This window comes from Muscardinus avellanarius (assembly GCF_963383645.1).
Source record: "Muscardinus avellanarius genome assembly, chromosome: 4".
Taxonomy (NCBI): Eukaryota; Metazoa; Chordata; class Mammalia; order Rodentia; family Gliridae; genus Muscardinus; species Muscardinus avellanarius.
Window position 1 is genome coordinate 47,496,602 of NC_137789.1, and position 19,917 is coordinate 47,516,518.

A 19,917-nucleotide genomic window follows, 5' to 3' on the forward strand; every position below is an offset into this window, starting at 1 on the left:
CCATGGAAAACTGAACTGAGGATAAAAGGGACTACTGTATGACAGAGGTTTACTTTTTTAAAAAGTTTTCTGGTAGTTTCTCAGGAAGCTTAATGAATTGCTTTATCTTTTTCTCACTGTTGAGAAGTCATTTCTATCATATATTTGTAGATGCATATGTTATCATTTCCGAGCTTGTTTTTCTGCTTATTTTACATGTTTATCCCACTCTCTTGACTGTTTATTTCTGTAGCAGCATATCTTTCAAATTTTTGTTATATCATGCACTTTAATAAATGTTAGGCTAAACCTGTTACACTTTGTTTTCAAAGTTTTCCTGATTGTTTTCATTTTCATTTCAAATGAACTTTTAAAACATCTTTAAAATTCCAGCAAAAGTTCTATGAGCATTTTGTTATTGTATTCATTTTGAGGAAAAGATTACATGCAAAATGCAATGTTAAAGTTTTCAAGTGGTTTAGTACAACAAATTAAAAACCTACTATGTATAGGATCCTTATTTAGCCACTGGAAATACAGAGTTGAAAGTGTAAAGAGCCTTATCCTCACCACCTTTTATAATTATACACAGACCCTAAGATATTTGTTAGATTTACATTTTGGAACTATTTTTGTGGACTTGAGGGGATTTGGGTAGAGAGGAACTGGAGGTAGAGAAAACTGGCCAGAGGCTCAAGTGGGCTCAGAAGGCCAGGTCAGAGGTGAACTGAGGGAGGTCTTACAGGTATTTAGAAGTAGAGTTGTTGGGATGTTGGGATGGTTGGACTGGAAGGGAGGGAGAAGTCATAGGCTGATTGTTGTATTTGGGACTTGGTCAGCTGGTTGGAAAATGTTGCCCTGTAGGGACTGAAATATAGGAGGAGGCACAGATTCCCAAAGGAAGGTGTTGGGTTTGGTTCTACAAGTAGCTGTCAACAGGGATAGCCACAAGAAACAAGTTCTCCTCTGGGAGAGAGTTCTCTCCTGGAAGAATTTGCTGCATGAGATGTGATTTGTGTCGGGCCAGAAGCCAGTTCAGAAGATGAGGAAGTGTTATAGTTAGATATAAAATGTCCCCTCAAAAAATAAAATGTCCCCTCACCTCAAGAGCTCATTTATTAATATTCAGGGTTGCTATAGTTGAGTCATAGGGTTCCAACTCTAGCAGGCTGATTAAACATTTATAAATGGATTATAAGTCTATTGTAATGGATTTATCTGGGTGGTAGCCCAGACCAATAGAGTGCAGTTGGAGAAGGTGGGCCTGGGGGGTACAGCTTTGGGGATTATATATGGTTGATCTCCCCAATCACTTTTTTGCTTCTGGACTCCATGATGTGAGAGGGAAGCCCGTGTGCTCTTCCTGTCTCTGTTTGCCACCGCTGCCATACCCTGAGATCTGTGGTCCCATCCTAACACGGGCACTATGAGGACATAAATAGTCTTTCCTTTAAGTTACATGGTCAGGTCTTTGGATTATAGCTGAGAAAATGTTGAACAGAGAAGGTGAGGAAGGGCTGGATCCAAGACAATTCATTGACCTTCCTAAAGATAGCTTTAAGAGGGGATATCACTGGAAAGCAAAGAAAAAAAAATAGTTAGACCTATCACAGGGGGCCCAGAGATCAAGTAAGATAAAAACTAAAAGATGTCTGGTGAATTAACTACAAAGAAGATTGCATTTTTTGGGGGCTGATTTAGGTGCAATGGTGTTGACAGAAGCCCCATTGTAGTGGAAATGGTGTCTAAATATGAGAGTTGGTTTTATTATTATCAGCAGTTATTATTTTGTTATTTCTATCCCTAGGGTTACTTTGAAAGGGGGAATAAAATGAGTTTTATTGCCTTGTTCTTCCTTCAAATCTGCATTTTAAACAAAACTCTTTATTTGTTCACTTTTATTCATAGTCGGTGCTTGGCATGGTGATAAGTTCTGGGACTTGATTGATGCTTGCTCTATAAAACATGGTATGATATCAATTGGCATGCTTACTGCCTTATGGGTTACTTCATTCTCTGGCAGGAGGCACTAGAAAAACAATGCTTATTTTCCATAGTTGTGGTAAGCCCTAAAAAACAGATTCTGTGGTAAGGTAGAGTTTATAATAGGGTGGGAGAGGAGGAGAGATCCAGTACACCCTTCCTTGAGCAGTGAATTTGAGGTAAGATGACTTTTCCAGGCAGGATGAGTCTTTGAGGTCAGATGAAGTGTGCAAGTGATTAAACACAGGAGGTGTGAGATAAGAGAGCTAGCAGAGATTAGATCTCCCTAAGTTGTAGAATATTTAAAACATTTTGGATTTTATCCTAAGAGTGATGGTAAAGCATCCAAACACTTTAAACTTGAGCGTAACTTGATCCCATCATTAGGATGTCAACATTCTGGAGGATACTGACTTTATTTTTGTTCATTGTTTGAAAGGGCGCTTAGGCTATATAGATGACTCAATAGATAGTTTTAAATGAATACTTTTTTTTTTTTTAAAAGGGAGTGAATACATTATCCATGGCAATACTATTCTGTTAGAAGGTATACAGAGTACAGCATGGCAATAGGAGTTTAGGAGATGGTAGCTTCTGAAAAAGCCCAAGTGAAAGACAGTAGTGGCTTGCAGGAAGGTGTGGAATGGACTGGAGAAGAACCCTGAGGAGGTAGGGTAATGTGATGGTGGAAGGTGTGGGGGGAGGAAGATACTCAGGATGCTTTTTTCTATAAGAAAGCAGAGTATCACTGATTAAATTGAACTTACCCTTTCATTCTTCCAAATAGTTCTTTTGGACTTTGACTTTTTTTTTCTTTGAAGTACTGGAGATGGAACCCAGGGGCATTCTACCTCCAAGCTACACCCCTGGTCCTATTTTATATTCTTATTATTTTTTGAAACAGGGTCTCACTGAGTTGCGAGGGGCCTCACTAAGTAGCTGTCTCCTGAATGCTGAGATTACGAGCATGCACCACCACACCTGGCTCTCTTTTTATTTTTGAAACAGGGTCTCACTAGGTTGTGGATGGTCCAAGTAGCTGAGGCTGGCTGTGAACCTGCAAACCTCCTGTCTCAGCCTCTTAAGTACTGGGTTTACAAACATGCCCCACCACGCCTGGCTCTGGCTTTGGTTTTTGATGTCATCACATACCACTGGATTTCTGCTTATGTAGGATTTACCCTGTTTGTTACCACACCCTGTGAGTTTGGCAAAGACTTAAGATACCTCCTGAATTTTTCCATTTCCTCCCTTCTTATGGTCATTTCCATGCATGTTGTCTGCATTACTTCTTGCCTAGATTGTTGTTACCCAGTGTTACTGTCTTCTTGCCTTGCTTATCCTTTTTTTTTCTCTTTTCCAGTTATGCCCATAATTCATAAATTAGCTTATCATTTAGTCGGCTGAGACCTAAGTATTGTCCCCATTGTCTATAATGTGAATTCAAATAAACAGTACTGTTTTTCCTTCCTAGTTTACATTAAAAAAGTATCTATTTGCGGCCGGGCGTGGTGGCGCACGCTTGTAATCCCCGCGCTTGGGAGGCAGAGACAGGAGGATCGCGCAGGTTCGAAGTCAGCCGCGCGCACTGGCTTAGGAGACCCTGTTTCCAAATAAAAATGTAAAAATAGGTCTGGGAGTGTATCCCGGAGGTAGAAGGGCTTCCAGGAACCCCAGTACCACACACACAAAAAAGTATCTATGTGCAATCCCACTCTTTGCTTGCCTCTGATGCACACCTTCTGCACCCTTAGGCTTACTGCCTCGATTTACTAAGTGCTCTCTGGATGAGGAGCACCGACTCTCCTGGAGGTCTGTGCTTCCATTTTTCTCTAGAATCTCTCTAATCTTTCTTATGGAGCCCTCCTATTCTTGGACAGATATGTACTTGGATCAAAAGTTATCTGTACTTGCCGGGCATGGTGGCACACGCTTGTAATCCCAGTGCTTGGGAGGCTGAGACAGGAGGATCGCACAGGTTCAAAGCCAGCCTTAGCTACTTAGTGAGGCTCTTAGCAACTTAGTGAGACCCTGTTTCTAAATAAAATTAAAAAAAAAATAGGTCTGTGAGTATAGCCCAGAGATAGAAAGCCTCTGCTCCAGTACCACCAAAAAAAAAAAAAAAAAAAAAAAAGTTTTCTGTACTTGAAGACTGAAAAAGGATTGGATCACTGCTAAATGTTTTTTTTTTTTTTTTTTTTTTTTTAATTAACTACTGAACTGATCCTCAGTTTGTCACCTGGATGCTCATGTTGTTTCTGGGCCTTTGTGATTCCCTGTTTACATAAACAGGATTTTCTTTCATGTTGTACTGGCAATTTGGTTTATTCTTACTAAGCATTTTTGTGATAGCCATTCAGTGGGTACTTGCTGGTTGCTTGTGCCAGGGGTTTTAAACAATTCTTAAACAGAAGACTTATTTTTTTTTTACCCTGAGATTTTAAACAGGACTCTAGAGTATAAAGCAGATGAGTGTAGAATTACACTAGTTGAAAGGGAACAGTTAGGGCCCCAGACCTCTTGATATCCTGGCATTGATATGGGTTGGAAAAAAATTTTCAAGACAAAGGGTATAGCTACAGAGATTTATTTAGAAATATAAGAAGTAAACATTCAAAGAAGACTGTAGGCCATCCCCAGAGTGAGAGGCACATTGGGGTTCACAGTTCCTCTTTCATAGGAGACATTAGTAAATGCCACCCTTACCAAAGGAGGATGAGGTGTGTGAGAATGACATCAGTCTTGCAATCACAAGATGATCCAGGTATTTTGGTCATCTCCCAGGTCCAGATTGGGCCTTCAAAGACATGTCAGGCTGTTATTTTGACTGTCACATAGCTGGCTTGTGATGGGAGCATGTTCTTGGGGTTAGAACATGGCAAGTGGGACTCATTGAAGTTTCTGGTCAGAACACTTATTCTCAGGGCTCCCTGAAACCTCTTCTGGCTCCTTTCAAAGTTAAGCAAGGCACCACACTTGGTAGCTTCCAAGAGCAGAAATCTCCCAGAAATGCTGATGAGAATAAGAAGCAGGAAGCCAGGCGTGGTGGCGCATGTTTATAATCCCAGAACTTGGGAAGTTGAGACAGGAAAACTGCAGGTTCAAGGCCAGTCTCAGCAACTTAGTGAGACCTTGCTTCAAAATTAAAAGAAAAGGTCTGGGGATATAAATCAGAGGTAGAACACCTCTGGATTCAATCCCCACTGGAAAAAAAAAAAAGAAAAAAAGAAAAGAAAAAAGTAGGAGCCCTTAGCATGAAGGTGGCAGAGCTGAGGGAGGGAGGGTGGCGTTCCTGAGAGGCTTGCACATCCAGCTCCTATCTGGAGTTTCCCAGTACTGCTCTAACCAGCAGTTTTTTTCTTTCTTTCTAAAATTATTAATTCTTTTACCTGGAACCACCATTTGGGGACTTGTTAATTGTTTATAATGCTTTCTTGTTTCTTGGTGGTCTGCAGACCATCTCTGTCTAAATAAGAGCAAATTGGTTGAGATGATTCCTTGCTTTGACTTCTCAGCATTTTTGTTTCATTTAAATGGGTACACGCTCCCAGCTTCTGTCCTGTCAGTCATACACATCCTCTGTCCCATCCTAGGAAATCATGCATCACTCAGGCCTCTAGATGTTTTGGCAAAAAACAGCTTTGCTTTCTTCATTCACTTGACAATCTGTATCAAATGCCTCAATCTCATGCATTCTTTTAAATGTTGATGAAATGGAAGATAATCCAATAAAAATCTCCATTCATTGCCGGGCGTGGTGGCGCACGCTTGTAATCCCCGCGCTTGGGAGGCAGAGACAGGAGGATCATGCAGGTTCGAAGCCAGCCGTGCTGGCTTAAGAGAACCTGTTTCCAAATAAAAATATAAAAATAGGTCTGGGAGTGTAGCCCGGAGGTAGAAGGGCTTCCAGGAACCCCAGTACCACCACCAAAAAAACAACAACACTCCATTCATAAGCTGATATTGTGGTTAGGGTGACAGTCAAGGAAGATAATGTGTCCTGTATAGCTGTTCAAGTGGTATACAGGTATACAGCAGGGAGGAGGAACTCCTATTATTCCTAATAAAGGAGACCCAGGGTTTCTAAAGTTACTTTTTCCCTGGTAGTGATAGATGAATGCAGATTTACCTTGGTTGTTGCCTGACTTCCTTCTAAACCAGAATTCATACCTTATAAAAGCATAGAGACATGCTTCAGGATGTCATGCTTGGTTCTGGACCAGCTGCTGACCGCCCCATTCCAGGACTGAGATCTTGGCCTTGTTTTCATAGCATGGGTATCTTGGTGTTTACTAACCTGAACTAAGGATGGCTTCTGCTCATACTTGATCAGAGTTGATACTGTACTTAGTCTTCAGGTTTCAAATTGTTAGTTTTTCCTATCTCATAACCATCAAATGGAATCAGGTACAGAAACTCAATATATAGATACAAATGGCAATGAAATGTTTTTTTTTTTTTTTTTTGTTTGTTTGTTTTTTTTGTAACGGGGTGGGGATTGAACCCAAGAGCATTCTACCTCTGAGCTACATTCCCAGTCCTTTCCATTTTCTGTTTTATTGAAACAGAGTCTCCCAACATTGCTGAGGCTAGCCTTGATCCTGCGATCTTCTTGTTTCAGCACCCAAAATACTGGGATTACAGGCATGCACTACCACACCACCAAGCCTTTTTAAAAAATATTTTAAGTATAAAATATGCTAATTGTAGAACAAAGAAAAATAATAAAAAAACAACTTATAATCCCACCATTCAGATAGGCAAAAGAAAAACTATGGAATGTGGAAAATAGTGTATTTTGGGTTCATAAAATGCTTTTCTCTTTGTTTTGGATCTGTCTATAAATGTGACTACACTGACACTTATTGTTAGCTTTTGGAGACTTTATATGTCATATGTATATAATTATAATGCCTTTTTCCTTCTAATATTATATGCTAAAAAGACTAGGGAATGATTTGTGATTATCTAAAAGTATTTAAAAATTAGTAAATTGAATAAATTTTAGTATTTTTCTAGATTTATCTCTGGTAGCTTAATTTTTCAGAATGTAAAAATTGTTACAATTATTTCTGGATGATGAGGAAAAAAGATACATGAATGACTATCTTGAGTTAAACTATTATGTTCTTGAAAGTTCTGAAGTCTCACCACTGTGATTGTAGACATACCTTAGGACATGAGAATACTCTATAGTGACTTTTAAAATACCAAATGCATTGAATCTTTTATCTGTGTTAAACACTGCACTAAGTGCTGGGGATATAAAAACATGTAAATTACAGTCTGTATACTGTGTGACTAGTGTTGAAAGAGAGATCCTGACTATACAGTATGAGAATATGGGGCTTCCTGGACCAGCTCTGGGAGGAGAATTGTCAGTAGAGCTTCTGGCAGGAGATGCCTGAGTGGAGTTTTGAAGTAATGATGGATAGAACAGGACAGTAGTGGAATGAAGAGTATTCTAGGAAAAAGGATGTTGATGTGTAGGAAAGCCCTATGGACATGGAAACTTGGAGAATTTTAGTAGTTCAGGATAGAGTTCAGAGATAGGAATAACGTGAATGGGTGAAAGGAAGCTTAGCCTGGAATAGCCATAGGGGCCAGACAGAACCAGCCACACGAAGGTGTTCCTATGCTATGTTAAAGAATACAGACTTTCTATGTAAGTTTATAAAAGACCTTTGATGATTTCTACAAGGAGAAGAATAGCAGCTCTGGTCACATCTTTCACATATGTAGAAACATGACTGGACGTGGTTTGGAGAGTGGACCAGAGATGAACAGGGCAGAAAATACATTCGGTGGGCTGTTGAATTGGCCAGATGGGAGATGATGGTGAGGCTCAAATTCAGGCTATAGAAATGCATAATCCTCTAGATTTTGGGGTCTAGAACACTGGAGAGAAATTGGCTAGGCTAGATAGAAGTCATCCACATGGTGTGAATAGGAGCAATGACAAATGAAGAAGAAGAGAAACAGAGTAAAGGTTACTATTTTGAGAAACTGGACTTTGAAAGGAAATTCTGGTTAGTGTTTTGATGCTAAAGACATCGGTAAGATTATTTTGTAATCGAATTGTTGATGGAGAGTTAGTAACGGGGATTCACAGTGTATTTAAAAAGAGGAGATGTAGGTTAATGTTTTTAGAAGAAAAATTGCTATTCTTACAGATATAGAAATGTATGTGAACAGAGAAAGGCTATTGGTTATAGTTACCAATTTCAAAATAACTTTATTATGTGGCTACTTTTTGTCAGATACATGTTCTCTAGGTTATTGTCTTTGTGTTTGTGATGATACTAAGCTGTGCGTGTAGAAGGAAATCAGAGCTTTTGAAGACAACTTGTTAGGTCATGTAGTCCAACATTTTTTTGTTATTTCACTTTATAGATAAGAAAAGTAGAATCCAAAGAATTGAAATAATCACTTTGGTATACAGTGGTGACTACCTGATTATCAGGGACGATTTCATCCTTGTTTGTTCATTTGGATAGAGAGAAAATTTCCCCTAGAATCTCTTCCATATGTCTCCCTTTGTGATTCACTGTTCAGAACTGGATTCCAATAGCCACCTCTGAAACCCCTCTACTGATAAGAGGAATTGATAGCCTTCTAATGTAAAACAAGGAGAATCTCCCCCCACCCCCAGAATTATCCAAAAAGAGTGAGTGAACAAAATCAGGGCAGTCTGCAAGGAAGAAAAGGACAGTAAGAGAGTTTATTATCCTGTGGACAGAGGGACTCTTCTGAAGGTTTTATTTTCATTTTGTTCATTTTTTGGATTTGCTGAGGATTAAACTTGGGCCTCATGCATGCTAGGCAAGTGCTCTACCATTGAGCCACACCCCCAGCCCTCCTCTGGAAGGCTTTAAATCAAAAGATATGACCAAATTTGTGCTTTAGAAATAACAGTATTCACGCCGGGCGTGGTGGCGCACACTTGTAATCCCCTCGCTTGGGAGGCGGAGACAGGAGGATCGCGCAGGTTTCTAGTCAGCCTTGATGGCTTAAGAGACCCTGTTTCCAAATAAATAAAAAATATAAAATAGGTCTAGGAGTGTAGCCCGGAGGTAGAAGGGCTTCCAGGAACCCCAGTACCACACACCAAAAAAAAAAAATTCATAAAATACCCATTTTCTTAGTTTGTTCATGCTGTTTTAACAATATCCCTTAGAATGAGTAATTTATAAGCAGTAGGAATCTTCTTATAGGAGAACTAGATTGAAAGTGGGTAAGTCCACAATCAAGGTATTAGCAGGTTTTGTATCTGAGCATTGATCTTTACTTCAAAACAGCACCTTGTTGCTGGAATTTGATATCCTCATATGGTGGAAGCAATGGGAAGACCAAAGGATCATCTAGTTCTTTACCTTTTTTTTTTGGTAATGAATTAATATCCATGGAATATATGGATTTTAGGAAACAGACATAACACCTCTGATGATGTGAGGTGAAAGGTCACTCTTGCAATTTCCAAAACTAAGTTGATTATAGAGTTGAACTAAATTTCATCTCTCCAAAGGATGGTGCTCTAGCATCTTTCCATATTACAGGTGGACCCAACTTATGATGACTTGAGATTTTTTTCATTTGACAATGGTGTGAAAGAAATAGTCTTGCACTAGAGATCATATTTTGCATTTTGAATTTAGGTCTTTGTCTGGGCTAGAGAGGTGGTACGACACAAATGCTGGGCTGCAGCAGTGAGCTGCAGTTCTGTTAGCCAAGTCATCCCAAGAGTAAACAGCTGATAGTCCACAGTGTACTGTGTTGCTAAGCTATGGTGTTTTGTAGGTTAGATGTATTAAATGCATTTTTGATTTATGACATTTTCTACATATAATGGGTTTATCAAGATGTAACCCCATCAGAAGTCAAGAAGTATCTATCACTGTATTCACTTCTCTCTCTATGTGTCTATGTACCTTTGATGGTGTATGCTTTTTTTTTCCAAAGAAGTTAAGGTTGTTTATCTTTGAACTGACTATGATATAGAGAGTTGATTTGTAAAAGTTAGATTGTAATTATCTTTTCTATAATAGCCACATTTATATATATATTCTCAAAGGAAGACATTTTAAAAATACTGACATCAAGTTGCCTACGATTTTTTTCTGGTTAGAGTGTATATTACCTTTACAACACCATCATAACAGACAATGCTAAATTATGAGAAGGGGAAGGTTATGTGATGTGGTTGGTGCCTGGGACAACTGGGGAAAGCTTCAGTAGGATGTGTGTGATCTGTTATGGGCAATGAAGATTGTATAAAGTTCACCAGGTATGGTGGTGGTGTACAACTGTAATCCCAAGAATTTAACAGGATAGTAAGTTTGAGGCCAACCCAAACAATTTAGCAAGGCCCTGTTTCCAAATAAAAAATAGGGCTGGGAGTGGGGCTGTAGCTTGGAGGTAGAATGCCTGTGCATTCAATCTTCAGTAACACACACACACACACACACACACACACACACACACACACACACAGAGTTGAGGTACACTCAATGGTAGAACACACCTGGGTTTGATTCCCAACACTGTACCCAAAGAGAAATGTGTAAAATGGGACAGGCAATTTTAGATGAGGGAAACAGCAGCATGAAAACAGAAGTTGAAGCAGGCAGGGAATATGAAGATGAAGACTTCATATAAAGGCTTGATGAAATTGTCAGGGGTGGGTCTGGAGAGGGAGGTACAGGAGAATGAAGCTTATATCCATTGGTGCCTAATGTGAGAAGGTGTCGTACTAGGGCTTTAAACACATTCCCATTTTCTTTTTCACCACATCCTTGTGAGTGACAGAGGACTGTGTCTCTGTTTATCTTATGAGGAACTGAGGCTCATGGTAAGGAAAGAGTTCACTGCTAATGATTGAGGAAAGTCAACATTCGAAGCCACATCTGTCTTAACTTGGAAATTCTCCTAATGTGCCAAATATCCTTTCACTATTTCATTCCATTGTGTGTAAAATGTTAGCACTTGACTCCTGTTTTCAGCCATCACTGGAGGGTTCTGAGCAGGACTGGACATTACCAGATGCCAGAAGGCAAAAGCAACTCTATTCTTTGTTCTCATCTATGTGCAGTTGCTTATGACATCTCACACCCAGATGGTGGAGTACCAAATGACTTTGTTATCAGAAATTCATTTGACATTTTTTCAAGTAAAATAAAAATTGAGATTATGTATTCAGTTTAACTTTTTCTTATTTCAATAGTGGTTGGGTTCTACTTTGCCTTAATTCTCCTTAATGAATACCTTTTAGTTTCTTTAACTAATAGTTCTTCAAGTGTGAGTAACTCTGAACTAATTACTAATTACCTAAGAAGTTCCTCATAATCTATAACACCTCTGAGACTTCCATTATAATTGATATGATGAATTCTTATGGGAAAAGATATGAAACTTATCAAAACTGAACTTCCTCTTTTTGTCTTAATTATCTATAGAATGGTATGTAAATAAGGAAAATGTGGAATATCTAGTTTTCATTCTTTAATAACACATCTGGAACTATTTGAACTAACAAAGTAAAATAAGTGCCAAGGCAGATTATGCCATACCTTTTCTTTTTACTTAAAAAAAAAAGGAAATGGAAAACATACCACCTTTAGAAGGCCCTGACAATGAATTGGATATTGAAATGGTATCGGTAATGTATTAATATATGCCACATTTTCTTTCTTCCATCAGCCATCTTTGGCACATATGTGTTGGATATTTGCCAAGTGAAAAAATGTTACCACAGAGAGAAAACCGTCTTGTTTATAAGTGGTGTGAATCATTATGGTAGAAGTAAAGTCAGCCCTTTTTGATTATACTTACTTTTCTTGCCTGATCAAATAGATCTTATCTTTTCCATTTTCCCCCTTTCTTCTTCCCTGCTTTTTTCTTCATTCTCCCCCTCATTCTATTCCACCCTTCTCTCTTTCTCTCTCTCTCTTTTTTTTTTTACCATTTTGTGTCAGTCTTTCAATAGATGTTAGAATTCCCCTCCAGCAACCAAAAAAGTAGAAATTATGGACCAGAAAAGTATAATTTTCATGAACTTAAAAATTACATAAGATATACTAAAACTTAATGTTGGTTTTACCATATCCTCTAATTTGAAATGGAGTGAAATGTTTCTGTGGTTAAATCATAGCCCTTGTGCTGTTTGCTATAAAAGTTTCAAGAATATATATTTCAAAAAATTTTTTTTCTCAAATAATCCAAAACAAATGCACCAGAGCTCGGCATACTTTAAACATATTTTCCAAATTTATCTGAAATCTCTCTCTGCTCCAGAGGGTTTTTGTGAGTATGTGGAGTAGGTCTGGCCCATAAGTTCACCATCTATCTCCATCCTGCATTGATTGCACCAAACACAGAATGAGTTACATATGGTCCCACTTTGTGTCAGTTTTGTAGGACCTCTGGGTTGGAACTCCATTTGATCAGAGTGAAGCCAACCTTCGCAGAAATTTGGCTAATGTCAAAATTCTAAATAAATAAATGTGCACACACAGATACATATATCCACATATATGTATGTGTGTGTGTGTGTGTGTGTGTGTATATATATATATATATATATATATATATATGTTCTGGTTAGAATGTCTGTATTCCTGCTTGGAGTAGTGATGTTTTTGTTCTGCATTGGTTCAATAGTAATTATTCCATAAATATTGATTGCATTTTAAGTATTAAAAAGAAATCCTCTAAGATGCTGATGATGGTGCCCTGGATAGGAATCAGCTTATAAATGTGAACCAAGACTGGTACTCAAAATGCTTTCAACTCAAAATTATGAATATATCAAATATTTCCTAAAACTGGGACAAAGACAGAAAGACACTGTCAACTTTAGAGTCGATACTCCTCTTCCTTAGTGTGTTTTTCTTTTCCAAAGACAGACGATGACTGTGTTGGATACATGTGTTTAAGTTTAGGATAGGCCCCCTATCTCTGTGAAGGCAAGCTGGTGGTGTGTGCCCACTGAGGTTGAGCCTTAGCTGCTGGGGTAAAGAGCCTGTGAGGGCAGCTCTCCCCTGCAGACTCCTTTCTCCTTGTTTTGTTCCTTTCCCTCTTTTCTTCTCTTTCCTTTTGCTGCTTTATTTATTTTTTCATTATTCCCACTTCCCCTTCCCCCTCCCGCGCTTCCTTTCTCTGTCTGCATAGCCACGTGCTTCGCGTCTGTGTATCTGGACTGCCTTGCTAACAGTTCCGTGTGAGTGTTAGCAGAATGAAAGCCAGATGGACCAGCAGTTCCCACTGTTATCTCCCAGCCGACTCTGGCAAGCCTCCCTCTCTCCCTCCTTTCTTGGCATGACAGAAATATTTGCCTTTATTTAGGGAGACTTGTATTTGCTGCTGTACCTCTTCCCTCAGCTGCAACATAAGCGGAAAGCTATTTATTCCCTTGTTGCTGAGGTTGGTTGAGGTGAGTAGAATGTGCAATGAATTTATTGAGGATGCAGTTTTAAGCCTGCCTAACTTTTGTATTTTTCTCAAATAAGTGACTTATGATGCTGGTCGTTAGATGCTCTGCAATAACAATACGAAGACAAGCTTTTTAAACAATGAGATCAAGGGAGAAAAGCTCTCTGCCTGTGTCTCTACCATCATCTCACCCAGGACACTTTTATTGACTCCAGGGGCAGTCATTGTTGTTGAACCAGGAGTAAAGTTAATAGAGACCTCCATTCTGTTCAGTAGATTATCATGCAAAATATACTTATTAGAATGATTTTTATTTTATTACATCTTTAAGTTTTTTAAATGTTTTATGTTATTGCAACTCAAGTCTAAGGAAATTACTTGGAATGAAGGTGAGGTAGATGTGGAATTGTGATTTGGGCTTGTTTTCTTTTAATGACTGGCTTTTGTATAATTTGGAGGAATTTATTTTTACTTAGTCACTATAATATTTCTAAAGTCCTGTTTTTTTCTCCATAGCTTGTTACTTTACTTTTCTGAAAATTCAAATATTATGTATTTTTGACTAAAAGTGCCTAATACTCCAAAACATTTTTGGTGTGTGTGTGTATCAAATGTTTGTTAAAAAAAAATTGGGTCTTAGAGAAACAACGATGACTAAACCCATTTAATTTTTTTTTTTTTTTTTACTAAGATTGATTGCTTTGGCAAGTAGATTAGATTCAGAAAAACAGGTTAGAATCTCTAGGAGAAAACAGTTCTGCATTAAAAATGCTTATTAGTGAGTAATCAGGAAATTTCTCTGTATCTGTCCTATACTTAGAAAGCATAATAGGTGTGCTTTAGTTTTTATCAATTCTCAGTTTGGGACTTACATATTGTGACTTTGAGATTATTAATTTGAGGACTGGTCTCATGTTCTTCAAATCACAGATAGCTTAACTCCATTGTGAAATACATAGCATTTGTGTAGTGGTGATTTTTGAAACAGGGAAGATAAAATTGAAGGGAGAGCTATGTCTGGGAGACATAACCTGTTTCATCTAATAAGCCAGAAAACTAGGCATGGCAAGGGGATGGCAGGTGTTACAGAAATTCATCACCAAGAGCCAGCTCCTGCCAGCATCTCACCTGCAGAACAGACTTCGGGATTGTTACCTCTGAGCTGTCATGAGGGGCTCATTATCATCCTTCTTCCTCATCTATTTTCTCCTTCTTGCTAATGTGGGCTTCAGCTTTGAGTGAAGTTGTGCTGTTGCATATAACACCAAGGTAGCATCTGCCCAAGCCAGAAATAACAATAGGATATAATATAACCTAGTTACAAATGAGGTCCTGCCATCTGTGCTACACCTTCTTAAGTGGGGTTTGGACGATAAAATCCTGATTTAAACTTCCGTAGATAAGCATATTTTATTGATAGAGGATGTTGAATTTCTCCTGTTCACTTACTTTAAAAAAAAAAAAAAGAAATCCACTTGAAAAACTGAGGTGCTTAAAAGTAAAATAACCTGTTCCTGGTGGCATCCTCCAGATCGTACTGAGAAGCACTCCACAATGCCAGACTCACCTGTGGATGTGAAGACGCAATCCAGGCTGACTCCTCCAACGATGCCCCCTCCCCCAACCACTCAAGGAGCTCCAAGAACCAGCTCGTTTACACCCACGACACGTAAGCGGACATTTCTCCATTTCCTGTTTTGATGTTAAAATTCAGTGTTTTCCCCCTGCACATAAAGAATCAAGGAAAAAGAAGATTCAGCATCAATGTATTATGCAGAAATGAGGCAAAAATCATTATTTTTGATAGTGAGTGGATACCGAACAAAGGCAAAAGTATCTTAGGTATACTTGGTATAACTGCCAATACTTGTCTTCCTTTTTATTATTGTCTTAAAGTTGTAGCCGGCTATGATTTTAGTAAATGAAGAATATTGCATTTGGTCCGTGACTCTAGTTACCACTGTAACTATTTTTTTTTCTTTTATTGTGGTACTGGGGATGGAACCCAGGGGCATTGTACCTCTGAGCTACACCCCAGCCCTATTTTTTTTTTGTTTTTTTTGGTGGTACTGGGGTTCTTGGAAGCCCTTCTACCTCCGGGCTACACTCCCAGACCTATTTTATTTTTGGAAACAGGGTCTCGTAAGCCAGCGCGTGCGGCTGGCTTCAAACCTGCATGATCCTCCTGTCTCTGCCTCCCAAGCACATGGATTACAGGCGTGCGCCACCACGCCCGGCACCCCAGCCCTATTTTTTTATTCTTTATTTTGAAACAGGGTCTCACTGAGTTGCAAAGGGCCTCACTAAGTAGCTGAGGCTGGCCGCAAACCAGGATCCTCCAGTCTCGGCTTCTGGATGCTGGGTTTACAAGTGTGCGCCACCATGCCCGGCCTCCACTATAACTTTTAGTTTGCCTTAATATGGATCTCTTTATTTAGCTTGAATCAGAAGAACTGGGAGGTATGCTGTCCTTATTTCTAGGTCACTTCCGATCTTCTAATAATTGGTTTTCTCTATTTCAAATAATTACAATTAATATTAAAAATCTAACTTCCCCAAGTTACAAAGACATTGCCATAGCCAACAGCCTCCTACAGAAACCTTTCTGAAATTGGTGGCATCATCCTTGTCTGAACCTGTCATACTTTCATTAAACCGCTATTCCCGTCCCACTTGGCTCAAATCCTGTGTTACAAGGCAGTGAAGTGATTGCTTGTTGTACCATTCAGGACAAGGACAGAACATTCTGACAGAAGATCAACTTTCCTTTCTTCCCTGTATGTTCCAAAAGGAATGATGGGCAGCTTTGTTTTAACCCGTCTCAAAGTTCTGGTGAAAATTGTCACCAAGGATTTGTGAAACTAATATTATTGGTTGCAGATAATAGTATTTACAGACCATGTGGTATGAAATCAATAGGAATGGACAACAATTAACAGGCAAAAGTAGACTCAGGGAACTAGAAGGGATCAACAAAATACTCATTCTAAGCTTTTTATGCAGTGTTGGGTTGCCATTTAAAAGACCTTTCCGAATGTGTGACGAACAGCAGATAGTGATGTGCCAAGTTGTAACCCTGTCATCTTATATTTGGCCCAAAGTCACAGTGATAGCCATGTCTTCTGTGAGATGGCTAGTGAGCTATCATGACTTGACAGGTTATGCTGGAACTCATTTGGCATAAGAGAACCATGTTATTACCTCAAAATGAAACTTTTAAGAATAACAGGGGTCCTTAAAACATCCTCACACTATTACTGGAGGTAGTCAATCACAATTATATTTAAAAGATGGGCTTGATAAAAGTTTGGTTTGTTAAAATAATTGCATTACCAGGAGAAGATGATTTTCTCTTTAGTAAGGAACATGCAACATTTTCTAGCCTAGTTCTGCAGATCATCTTCTTGATGTTCCAATAAATTATATTGAAAAATAAGTCTACCGAATTACTACCAATCCATGGTCTTGGTTAGATCGAGGTGTCCCCTTTCAATTTCTTGAAACAACTCCCTGAGAAATACCATATCCATTTGAGCTTCTTACATAAAATTTGCATTTTCTCTAAATAAGTGGTTAGGAAATATGAGGGGGAGAAAATAGCCTTCTAATTGGGTGGTATAAGGTTAAAACTTGAAAGTCTATTTCTATAAACACAGCTGTCAGTTGTGTGTACAAAACATGATTAAAAATGTTCAGTGATAAATTTAGTCTCCACCAAATGTACACTTTCTCTAGGGGAGCAGTTTCGGAAGGAATAGTCCTGTTATATTGATGAAAGCCTGTGACAAAAGGCTGACATCCAAAGCTGTTTGTTCTATGTTTGAAACATTTCAGGTGGTTGGCATATGTGCACATGGGAGGCAGAGCTGGCCCTGTGTCGCAGCAGACTCCATTTATTATGTCGGCTTCTGTGCAGAATGCTATCCCCAGGGTAAAGAGTAGACCCATTTAGTGTGAGTACCTGAGTCTGGTGATCTTATGAAGTCCAAGCGTCTCACAAAACTGTCTCAACATTTTTTGAAATTATGAAACCACAGGATGTGAAGAGAAGGAAACTTGATAGCAAATTTCCTAGTGCCTATTCTCGGTGAGTTTATTCTTTCCTTCTGATTTTATGCCCTTGACAGTAACTAATGGCACAAGCCATTCGCCTACGGCCTTGAATGGCGCCCCCTCGCCGCCCAATGGCTTCAGCAACGGGCCTTCCTCTTCCTCCTCCTCATCTCTGGCTAATCAACAGCTGCCCCCAGCCTGTGGTGCCAGGCAGCTCAGCAAGCTGAAACGGTTCCTTACCACACTGCAGCAGTTTGGCAATGACATCTCACCAGAGATCGGAGAAAGAGTCCGCACCCTCGTGCTAGGGCTGGTGGTAAGCAAGCAGAAATTGACCCGTTTTTCTGGGGTAAGGGAGAGTGTATGCGGGAGATTCAGAAATTTAGACCCCACCTTCACTGCAATTTTGTTGTAATATTTTCTACATCTGGAGATTGCATTACTGATTCTGCAGTGACAGATTTTCCAATTCTCTATTATGTATTATGTATTGACAACCCACCACACCATGGTTTCTTTTACTATTTGACAAATAAGGCAGAACTATATACATTTATTATCTTGGGCATAAGTGTGTGTGTGTGTGTGTGTGTGTGTGTGTGTGTGTGTGTGTGTGTGTGTGTTTCAAACTCTTCTGGTATAGTTAATGACTTTCACCAATGACAAAATGGTTTTGTTATGTTAATGACTCATTTATTCTAATTGGGTGCTCATTTTAACTCATTTGCTTTGAGGGATCTTTATAGTTGGCATAGATGAACAAGAATTTATAACAAGTTACACATTCTTTTATGTAGCTTCATTTTTAAGGCTAATAACATTTAAAAAGATTTTTTAATGTGGTAATATATACATTAAAATTCGCCATCTTAATCATTTTTAACTTTGCTACTCATTGACGTTACATACATCTGCACTGTATAGTTGCCACCACCGGCCATCTCCCCGAGTGCTTCCATTACTCCAAACTGAACTCTGCTACCCATAAAACTAACTCCTCATTTCTCTTTGCCTTAACTCTCAGTAGCCTTTAATTGTTTGATTTTTAAAAATAAATCTTTATTATAGCTAGAATTACTTAAACTATTAATTTGGGCATGGACTTGGCATGTTATATATTCTGTATACAGAATTGGTTGCACATAATAGTATTTACAAGTCATGTGCTATGAAATCAAAGTGAATAAAAATGAGAATGTATATCCTTTTTTACCTTCTAAATCACTTTTATATTTATTGTGATTTTCTACCCAAGTAGAGGATTCTCTAGCACTTAGGAAAACTATTTTCCCATAGCAAACTGAGTCATAGAGGGACTATGCTCTGAACATTCAGACCTTTTATCCAGACTGAGGGCGGACCTGATAGCTGGGGCTGCACTTGCCTTTTGCATGAAGTAGATCATCATTTTTATTACGCGGGCTTAGCATGTGCAAAGCAGTACCAAAGACATACTTGAAGTCACTGCATCCTTCATGATGGGGACATTGCAACTTCAATTTGAACCACTAACTCTCCTTCCCACCCTCAAAACAAAACACTTCCTATTTCCAACAGTGTTTAAGTCCCACCTTATACACCTCCAGGACAAGAACATGATTTCCACGTAGGCATCAGTATACTTCAGTCAGTTACTCATCTTTACATTTGCTCTTGAGTTTTATGTAAGTGGCCTTTCAACATGTAGATAAGTAGACTGATGAACCACAAATAAAATCCTAAGCAATAATTATATCAAATAAGTAGCAAATAATGTATTGGTAAAAAAGTTTTTAGAAAACCTGCCTTATAAATTTAATATTTTCTTTATCATAAGTTGTTCTGTAACTTAAAACTTGGTAGCTTTAGGTAGATTACATATTAAGTGGTATTTTTCAGTGAAATATGTTTTGAAAATATATTTAACCAAAAACAATAAAGAAAAGTTAGATGTCATTAATAATGCCTTGCATATAGTAGACAATATTTGTCAAATAACTGAAATGGGAATAGACCTTTGTTTTAAGCATTTGCATACAGGGCATTCTACCTCTGAGCTACACCCTCAGCACTATTTTGTTTGTTTATTTTTGAAATAAGGTGTCACTGAGTTGCTGAGGGTCTTATAAAGTTGCCGAGGTTAGCCTCAAACAATCCTGTCTCAGCTTCCTAAGTACTAGGATTACAGGTGTGTGCCACCACATCTGGCTTATTTAATTTGATTCTTGAAACAACCTTTCAAAAGTGATTTTGTTTACATTTTACACATAATCAAAGTATTAAGTGAAATATGAGGCTACCCAATTGTAGTCACAGGCCTGTGATCTGGACTTAGATACCAAATAATAATGAATCATATGATGATACTAGTTAGGTGGAATTAAAAAGTGTTAGGTACTGTCCTAACATACACACAAAATGATAGATTAAAAAAGGTGACTTCCTGACCTTGTATTATTGTTCAGGACAGGAAGTTGATATTCGGTTTTATGTGAA

General features: G+C 38.6%; 1 protein-coding gene across 1 annotated transcript in view; it reads left to right on the forward strand.

Moving 5' to 3' along the window:
* Positions 1-19,917, forward strand: part of RUNX1T1 (RUNX1 partner transcriptional co-repressor 1) — a gene marked incomplete at both ends in the record, with an annotated part of 132,192 nt that overhangs the window by 63,056 nt on the left and 49,219 nt on the right. The window contains 2 exon segments of the mRNA XM_080693949.1: positions 14,921-15,058; positions 17,517-17,758. Of these exon segments, the coding sequence (XP_080550075.1) occupies positions 14,921-15,058; positions 17,517-17,758 (380 nt within the window).